This window comes from Erpetoichthys calabaricus, chromosome 4, assembly GCF_900747795.2.
Source record: "Erpetoichthys calabaricus chromosome 4, fErpCal1.3, whole genome shotgun sequence".
Lineage (NCBI taxonomy): Eukaryota > Metazoa > Chordata > Cladistia > Polypteriformes > Polypteridae > Erpetoichthys > Erpetoichthys calabaricus.
This window is the reverse complement of record NC_041397.2, coordinates 160,805,230-160,814,908: the sequence shown is the minus strand read 5'-3', so window position 1 is coordinate 160,814,908 and position 9,679 is coordinate 160,805,230. Positions and strand designations below refer to the sequence as shown.

The 9,679-nt window shown below is 38.0% G+C and overlaps 1 protein-coding gene across 1 annotated transcript in view; it reads left to right on the top strand.

Annotated features, from left to right (window-relative positions):
* Positions 1-4,099, top strand: part of sod1 (superoxide dismutase 1, soluble) — a 27,085-nt gene extending 22,986 nt beyond the window's left edge. Inside the window, exons 3-5 of the mRNA XM_051925763.1 lie at positions 442-511; positions 601-718; positions 3,848-4,099. Coding sequence (XP_051781723.1) covers positions 442-511; positions 601-718; positions 3,848-3,958 — 299 coding nt within the window. The 3' untranslated portion in view covers positions 3,959-4,099. The remainder of the gene's footprint in view (positions 1-441; positions 512-600; positions 719-3,847) is intronic.
* The last annotated feature ends 5,580 nt before the right edge of the window (positions 4,100-9,679 follow it).

The following is a 9,679-nucleotide window of genomic DNA, read 5'->3' as shown; positions in this document are numbered from 1 at the left end:
ACTAGCTACCAGAGACTGACAGAACTCAAAACTACAAATGTGTGTTTTATAATTTGTTTGTTTGATTTTTTTTTTTTTGATTTTTTTTTTTATTCATTTCTATTTCAGTATTCACACCACTTAATCAAAAAATATTCTATTTGATTTTACATTGAATAAAACAGATTTAGAATAGAACCATATTTTCTGATTTGCTTTCACAGTGAGTAAAATGATGTTGCCCGTTATTGTTGATGTTTTAAAGAGTAAATAAATCATTTTTATTCGGGGTTTGTGGAATGTGTGCTAAAGGTATAACTTAGAACTAAGATGTAGTAATTATAGTGTCTTATACACTGATTAAAGTGAAATACTAAAGTTTATTTTTTTATTTTACAGCTAATGGCTCATTATGTTTTATTTATGTAAGAATATATATCATATTTTTAACCACTCTTTTAGGTTGCGTGAGTGCTGGGGCCCATTACAATCCATTTAACAAAACTCATGGTGACCGAGAAGATGACAATAGGTATGTAAGCAGTTGGCTAGTAATTTTATTTCATTTTAATTTTTTCTTGAGGCTGTATAGTATAGTTCATTACATTCTATACTGTCTAGACATGTAGGTGACCTGGGAAATGTACACGCTAATGAAAATGGCGCAGCAGAATTTGACTTGGAAGACAACATTATAACACTTTTTGGACCACATTCAATCATTGGTCGAACTATGGTGGTAAGTGTTTGATGCAACTCATGACATTTTACTAAATGCTCCAGTTCCCTTATTTCTATTACATTGCTGTGGGTAACGTTGCACTACATCATAGCATGTAAAAGCTGGCTTGAGCCCCTCTTTAATATTGTTCATTGTAATATTGTATTTTGATATGTACTGTTATGTATACTTCTGATGTACAGTAATCCCTCCTCCATCGCGGGGGTTGCGTTCCAGAGCCACCCGCGAAATAAGAAAATCCACGAAGTAGAAACCATATGTTTATATGGTTATTTTTATATTGTCATGCTTGGGTCACAGATTTGCACAGAAACACAGGAGGTTGTAGAGAGACAGAAACGTTATTCAAACACTGCAAACAAACATTTGTCTCTTTTTCAAAAGTTTAAACTGTGCTCCATGACAAGACAGAGATGACAGTTCTGTCTCACAATTAAAAGAATGCAAACATATCTTCCTCTTCAAAGGAGTGTGCGTCAGGAGCAGAGCATGTCAGAAACAGAGAGAAAGCAAACAAATCAATAGGGCTGTTTGGCTTTTAAGTATGCGAAGCACCGCCGGTACAAAGCTGTTGAAGGCGGCAGCTCACACCCCCTCCGTCAGTAGCAGGGAGAGAGAGAGAGAGACAGAGAAAAACAAAGTCAAAAATCAATATGTGCCCTTTGAGCTTTTAAGTATGCGAAGCACCGTGCAGCATGTCGCTTCACGAAGCAGCTGCACACACAAGGTAGCAACGTGAAGATAATCTTTCAGCATTTTTAGACGAGCGTCCGTATCGTCTAGGTGTGCGAACAGCCCCCCTGCTCACACCCCCTACGTCAGGATCACAGAAAGTCAGCGCAAGAGAGAGAGAGAGAGAAAAGTAAGTTGAGTAGCTTCTCAGCAATCTGCCAATAGCGTCCCTTGTATGAAATCAACTGGGCAAACCAACTGAGGAAGCATGTACCAGAAATGAAAAGACCCATTGTCCGCAGAAATCCGCGAACCAGCAAAAAATCTGCGATATATATTTAAATATGCTTACATATAAAATCCGCGATAGAGTGAAGCCGCGAAAGGCGAAGCGCGATATAGCGAGGGATCACTGTACTGTAATTCTTCTTCAGTTTTCTCAAAAGTCTAATTGATACCTGCCTTGTGCCCTGTGCTGGCTGGGATTGGCTCCAGCAGACCACTGTATTAGGATATAGCAGGTTGGACAATGGCTGACAAATTGATACCTTGAGTATGATGAACCCTGTCCAAGTCAGAGTAATTACCTAAGCAAGTGTGTATCCTCCTACAGCTTAATACATGATCTGTTTGTACAACTGTAAATACATACAGTGGAAAATGTATGTTAGATTACCGTATATACTCGCATATAAGTTGGGTCTTGAAACCTGAAAAATCTATCATTAAATCAGACCCTGACTTATACACCTGTTAAGAAATGTGACCTACATTTGTTTTTTGTTTTTTTTGGGACATATCTTGCACCAGTTTCTTAGACGCATCGAATTTTGTTGCAGCAGCACAGTTAAAAATTTCTTTCGCCACTTCAATGACTTTTAATTTAAAACCAGCTTCATATTTTCTTTTGATCGAATGCACCTTTGTAGATATGGGATGCTCTTATGATAAAGGTGTATGAGAGTGTGAGATACACAAAACCATGCAAACGTTCCTTCAGAATAGTTCGGGTATTACCGTGTGATCACGTAGACACAATACATAGGAAGTAAAAAGACAGTGTGCTCCATGGTTACTCTCTCAGGTGGGTGTTAGCATATCATATAACCTCTTGGACCGATTTTAGTGCGAGTTTTATAAAACATTATAAAATACTGGAAATTATAAAATAAAATCAAGCCCCAACTTCTCCATGGAAGAACTTAAATTAGAGTATATATGGTATGTATTTAAAAATATATTGTGATTAGTTGTGACCATAAATGGTTATAACATATCTTCTAGAAAGATAAAAAATACTGTTTTATTTCTTTTTATTTGTTCATGATAAAACATTATCATTTGTGCAACTGTGAGTTTTGTGTGTGTGGTGTGTTTTTTATGTTTGGACTTGACCTTTTCACTTTCTAGTTCTGCTTAGCTAAGCAAAGGTACCTGTGCTTTAATCTAACAAAAAGTGGTTCTTGCAAAATGTGCAGGGTGACAGCACATTTTAAGTATAAAGAGCGAGAAGAAAAAAAAATACAATTCACCCCTAGCTAGATATAATATAATAAAGCCATCGTTTTGAAACTGAAAGTTAATTTGAACTTTTTTGTAATTGTGGACAAGCTTTTGTATGTGTGTGTTTTTAAATATGCTGTTTTATTCTGAAATTACTGCAGCATACAGGAGAATCTGAGTGCATTATGGAGCTGCAGTCCTTAGCCATTCCTGAGTAGTATATCTACAATTGAAGAGCTCAGTTCCAAAATCAGCTAAGTACAAAAGAAAAATTTTGGAGATAAATAGGAAAATCTGGGTCCGTAAGCAGATTTTGAAACTAATTTCCTAAAACTATAGCGCTACACTGTTGCAATTAGCAGGTTTTGAAACTCAAACATATTTTCGGCGCATGACCAACTGCATGAAAAGTCACAATCACAAGTTCACTAAATTTTACCAAAAGGTGTAATTAGCAGATTTTGGAACTTACATCTTCAATTGTATTCTGGCCTCCACTTAGCAAAAGTACAAATGCCCTAGCCAGCCAAGCCAAAGAAAAATCCTTCTGAACAATTAACCTTTTTGGGCTTTTGACTGCATGTACTCATCTTAGAAAATGCCATAGTAAACACCAGTTTAATAATCCTGTTTTGTGCCTGTTACCTTGTAATGCTGCCTTGTAATGAGCTTTCAGTTATTCATCAAAATAATTAGTCCTTTGGTTCAAATCATTGAAAATGTTGCTATCATTGACACACATTTTGTTCATTTATTTTTAGTAATTTGTTTCTCATGCGTGCTACGGTTATTTCAGAATATTGTAACATTTAACTCTCTCGCCCCCACCTGGACTAATGGGTATTTATACCTGCCAAAAAAGTGTGATTAAAGAATTGCCTGTTTTATTAAAAAAGTAAATTTCAATATAGTACTTTTATATTTTATTGCTTTTTTTCCCCTTTTTGGCAGATTCATGAGAAAGAAGATGATCTGGGAAAAGGACGCAATGAGGAAAGCTTAAAAACTGGGAATGCTGGTGGACGCCTGGCCTGTGGAGTTATTGGAATTGCTCAGAGTTAAATCCATTCTTTCAGTCTAACTAGTGCAGTAAAAATTGTTACATAAAAAAATTGCATTTGTTGAAAGTTAAAAATGTTTGATTTCTGTGTAATTTCCTTTACACAAGTCAAAGTATGCTAAATAAACATGAAAATAACCTTGTTTAGAATTCTAAGACATTCCTTTCTTTCTCCGTTTTTCTCACCTCTTAACAGCTTTTCTGGTTGAACAATTTAAAATACGGTTTAAAGTTACATGCTAAATAGCTAATTGTAGAGCTTCAAAAATAGGTTGGAGAGGACAATAGTAATAGAACTGCTCGTGCTACTGAGATTGTGCTGCCACTGCTGTGTAATTTTCATATCCATTTTCATAGTCTTTGGCTGTATGGTTCTCAAATGACACAATCATGTTGCAGGAGCAGACACTAGACTTGACATTCATTTCTCATGCTCATTGTTTACACCTTTTACTGTGAACATATATGGCAGTGACTAACTTTTAAAAAATAAATAAATAAATAAAATACTGTTCAAACTTCATATTTCTGGATCTTGGTATAGAAGTCATCATCCATATAAATATTGAATTTTTTTAAATGCTTATATAAATGGTTTAATAGTTTGAGCCCCAGTTTCTAGTCTGTTTTGATAACTGACATTGTTTGATTTGTGCCTCACTTGTTCTAAGCCAGCAGTAATCACACGTAGAGTTATGAAATAACTGACCACTGATGTGTCAGATAATAGCACAGTTTCATGTTTGTGTACAGGATTTCCTTTAAATCTCATTCATATGGCTCAAAGCATTCAATTCGGTGGTCATGAGGAAGAGGAATGATAAGTTGGCTTCCTTAATTTGAACACAATGGTTCCTTGCTAACAGGCATAGATAGTGACAGAGGATAAGTCTGCTTTAGAAAGTCTTGTTTTAAAGGTTTATAAGGTAAGTATGTTTTGTGTTGGACTTTGCAATTTTCCATGTTATCAGGAATTTTAGTGGAAAAGGCTGCAGTGATCAAACACTCGCTGCAATTGCAATTTCATTTGGAGGTGCTGCTACTGCAGGCAAGAAGGCTAGCTGGAGAACTGCAGTTTCAAAATGGAGGCAATGAAGGTGTAACAAAACATTTCTGTGTCTTTTGAACAGTTGACTGTACTCAAGAGATGAAAAGCTTTGCCTACTGAATAGTAAAGTGTGGAGGGCAAAGTTTTTTGACTCCGTTTTTTTATATATATATATATAATATAATATAATAAAAAGGAAATAGATTTTGGAAGTAATAGTTGAGGTCACTTGGGCAGACAGAGTAGAGTTTTTTTTATTTTTTTTTTGTGTAAAATACAGCACAATAAGTTAGAGGCAAGAGTTGAAATTCACCATGTCTTTATGGTGCTGAAAGAGTGGGCACATTTATTTTTTTCCTGTGTCCAAAATATTTGTGACAGCAATTGGTTTAAAATAACCAAGAGTGTGAAGCAATGATGGCATATTGAACCTTGACCATAGGAATTAAAATCATTGCAGGGGATACAAGAGAACCAAATGCATGGGTATCCTGTCAGCTTATGATTCATATTGACTTCAATTTAAGCTACACAAGTTCAGCTAACAAAGCAAGTCTATAGGGGGACCAGAATCTGCCATTATTAGCATGTCTCTTCTGCAAAAAATAGATAAGCAAACATTTGTTTACTTAGAAGGAGCAAGTAACATGTCCCAAGTAAATGTTTTGAATGCAGATATTAAATGTCTAGCCAAAACCCCCAAGTCAACTTGGAACTGTACAGTTACGTGAAAAAGTAAATACACCCTTTGGAAATTGTTGAAATTTTTTACATATTTTTAACATATTTGAATAGGCAAACTGTATTTGCCTACCTAAGTTAAAGTCATCCCTGATGGAGGATCGCATGAATCGTGGGGTAGAGGGGTCCTTTCATCGGATTGGCTGGCCCAGCACTGGCCAAATGGGGGTGGCAGCTTGATGGCGAAGGTCTCCGGGACTCTATAAACAAATCCAAATCATGTGAGATATCATCTACTGTTAAATTCTGCTCCGTACTTGTAAAATTTTTGTTTTTATACTGTATTGAGGATTTGTTCTGTTCATTGTATTTTTTTTCACACCCACTGCACGCACAACCTACCTGGAAAGGGGTCTCTTTTTGAACTGCCTTTCCCAATTTTTTCCCTACAATGCTTTTTTACCTTGTCTTCTTAGAGAGTCAAGGCGGGGGGGCTCTCAAGAGGCAGGGCCTGTTAAAGCCCATTGCAGCACTTCTTGTGTGATTTTGGGCTATACGAAAATAAATTGCATTGTATTGTATTGATCTTCATGCTGACAGTGCCTACAGATAAAGTTGATATACTTGAGCAAATGACACATAACGTTGACATGCTGTATTCATTCCTCATTATGTAAAAGCACATGCATAAGAAGCCCACCCCTAGATTTATCATCATTTCAGATCCATAAAATTAGAATCAAGCATTCCAGATTAGGTGCCAATGATTAGAACCTCCTTAGGGGGTATGCAGGTAAGGCCAACTCATTTAAACCAAAGATGTGCAGGGCCTAGTGTTCTCTTTCCTATTGATGGATGTGGTGTCTCCTTGCAAAGATCCAAAAGCACTCTCGAAGTTGTTCAGAAAGTGGTCATGGATGCCAATGAGTGTGACAAAAGATTTAAAAAGATTGGCATATTTATTTGAAATCTATTATTCAACTGTAAGGAAACATCATCGCCAAGTGGTGTTAGATTTCAAATGACTGGTCATTTGTCCAGGACTGGCTGGCTCAAGAGCGGACTGTAAATACTAAAAAGTTTCAAAATCTCTAAAATTTCAACATGGGATCTGCAGTTAACTCCTGGAAAAATAGTTTTCAAAGTGCATGCATCTTCAATTGGAAAGAGACTGCTTGTGAGATGTATCCGGAAAAAGCCTTCGCTATCTTAAATAAATAAATAAAGCAAGACCCTAGTTGTCCAAGGCCAGACCACCTCGCAAAACATGCTCTGGACTGATGAATCAAAGACAGAGTTGTTTGGCCACGTTAGCAGACATGTTTAGTGAAAACCAAAGGCAGAATTTCAGGAAAAGAGCCTCATACCAGCTGAACAGCTTGGTAGTGGAAATGTTACAGTGTGGGATTGCTCTGCTGCTATGGAGCTTGGATGGCTTGCACCCATCAGGTCAACTATGAATTCTGCATCATATCTATGTGTGCTTGAGAATGTGAGGCCACCTGTCTGGAAGATAAGCTTGAACTGTAAGTCATCCTTTCAACATGGTAATTATTTGAAACACACTAGCAAATCCACCAAGGAATGATTAAAAAAAGAAATATGGAGTTATGGACTAGCCCTGCCAAAGCCCTAATTTGAATCTCATTGAAATGTTGATGTGGGGTTTTGAAATGTGCAGTGCATGCAAGAAAACCCACAAACATCTTGCAAGTGTAATTTGGCGTGGTGGAGTAGGCAAACATTTCAGTGAGTTGACGCCGGATACTGGTGGGCAGTTATGCACAATGCCTCCAAGAAGTCATTTCTGCTGAAGAAGGTGATACCAGCTTCTGAGGTCAAGGGTGGACCATTATATGTATTGTTATTTTTGTTGTCTAAATGTTTGAAAAGGCACTTTTTCCTTGTGTTTTTATTCTAGTATATCACCTTTATCTCTAGGCTCTTTGTCTGCCTGTTTAACCCATAAGAACCCGGACCCATTTCCCCTTAAAGGAGAATTATGGCGAATATAAAACAGACCAAATGGACCACGCAGAACACATTTCTAATTTGTTTTTTAAATTCTGACCCCTACTGGCAAAGATCTGGAAAGTTACATATATTTTACTTTGGGCGTTTATAGTAAATTTATTCCTTATTTGAAAATAAATCGGATTGACAGTTTTTTTGTTCAGTAACATATATTTGTATTTTTATTTGCATTTCCACAAGATACAATAACATGCTAACCTTATTGTTTAACAAAAAAAATATTTGATTGGTTTTACAACAAAATATGTGCAAACTGAATAATAATAAAAACTACCTCATATTGGGTAGTTATGTAACAAGGTACTGTAGCTGTAAAAAAAATTGAACTACAGACTCATTACTGATGTAGTAACCTTCAGAAAACATGTACATAGTGCAAAAAACTAAAAAGAATACTGAAGGGGAACAAAACCTTTGTATTAGCAGCACCATGTTTTAGCCATTAGCACTCTCTCAGGCCCATTAAGCAGTTTTAGCAAAGTAGCCCTTGCCAAATGGTAACATCTGAAACAATTTCGTTCTTCAGTGAAGCAAAGACGCACATCACACTTCTCACAGAGGGTGGTGGTTGCATTGACTTTGCATAATTTGCAACGGCCACGCTTTTCACACTTCACAGGCCAGTGTGCAACCTGGTCAGTGCAAACATCAACCGGAGCGCCAACACGCACTCTTTTGGGCAGTGGTGGAGATGGAGCATCAAGTGTTGGGTGACCCCTTTGTGCCTGCAAAAGAATCGGGCTAGTGGCAACCTCTGCCTAGAAGCTCCTTTGTTTCAGTGGCTTTTGGACACCAAGCAGTTTACAGTCAAGGCAGCAGATCAACCATGCATTAACAAGGCCTAACATGATGGTTTGCCAGAAGATGTAGAGGTACCACCTCCATGACCTCATGTGGTACTTGTACCTTGCAACACATGCATCAAGGAGGTCAACACCCCATGTATGTGTTGTACTCCTTCACAATGTGAGGCCTGTTGACCTCCTCAAGTGCTCTGTCAGATTTGCTCCAGCGTCGAGCTTTGTCCTGAGGCTCAGTTGCACAGTAGGATGAGATCAGGGTAACAGATTTGTTGTCGTACCACTTCACAATGACAATACTTTCCCCTTTCTCCACCCTGGCATCAACAGATCCTCTGCCTCTCTTGGCAAGACTTTTGCCATCCTCAAGCATACAACCAGCCAAGCGATTGCTACGGAGTGTCCCTACAAAGTAGATCTGTCGCTCAAGAAGCTTGAGAACCAGTGGTGCTGAGGAAAAAAAAATAGTTTTGGTTTGATGGGAGAGTTTCACACAGCTTGACCACAACGTCACCTCCCATGCCCAGTACAGTTTTTTTCCCAGTGCTACCTTCATAAACCACAAAATCACAGAGGATTCCTGAGGAAGAGCAAGCGGGCCCAAATTTTCAGTCCCCATGGGTGGGGTTTGCCCTTCACATACTGCCTTATTGGGCTGTGTGTCCCTCTGAAGGACACAATTTGTTCATCAACAGAGTTGTACTCTTCTGGGGTGATATCCAGGCATTGTCTGCGAAACATATCTAGCCATGGACGGATCTTCCAACACTTATCCTCAACTTGCCTGTTTGAATGATCAGTGTCGTCAGTGAAATGTAGAGTTGTCAGCAGGGTTTAAAAATGGTTACGTGACATGTTGTCAGCCACGATGGGACACCTTGTGTCATTCTCCCAGTATGCACGATTTCCTGGTAGTTGGCAAAGACCCATTCGTAGGTAGATGCCAATCAGTATTTCCAGTTCTTTAACAGTGGTGTTAATGTTGTTGTGGTGATCTGATATTTGTACACTGTACAAATTTGTTTGCTCCTTCAGTGAGTCAAGCATTTCTGGTGTTATGAACTTTCTGAAATACTCCAGGGGAGTGCAAAGATCATCTGGAAGTGTGACACTTTGGCCTTTGAATGTGCACTCGGGTTTCAAAAGGTTTTTTTTTTCCT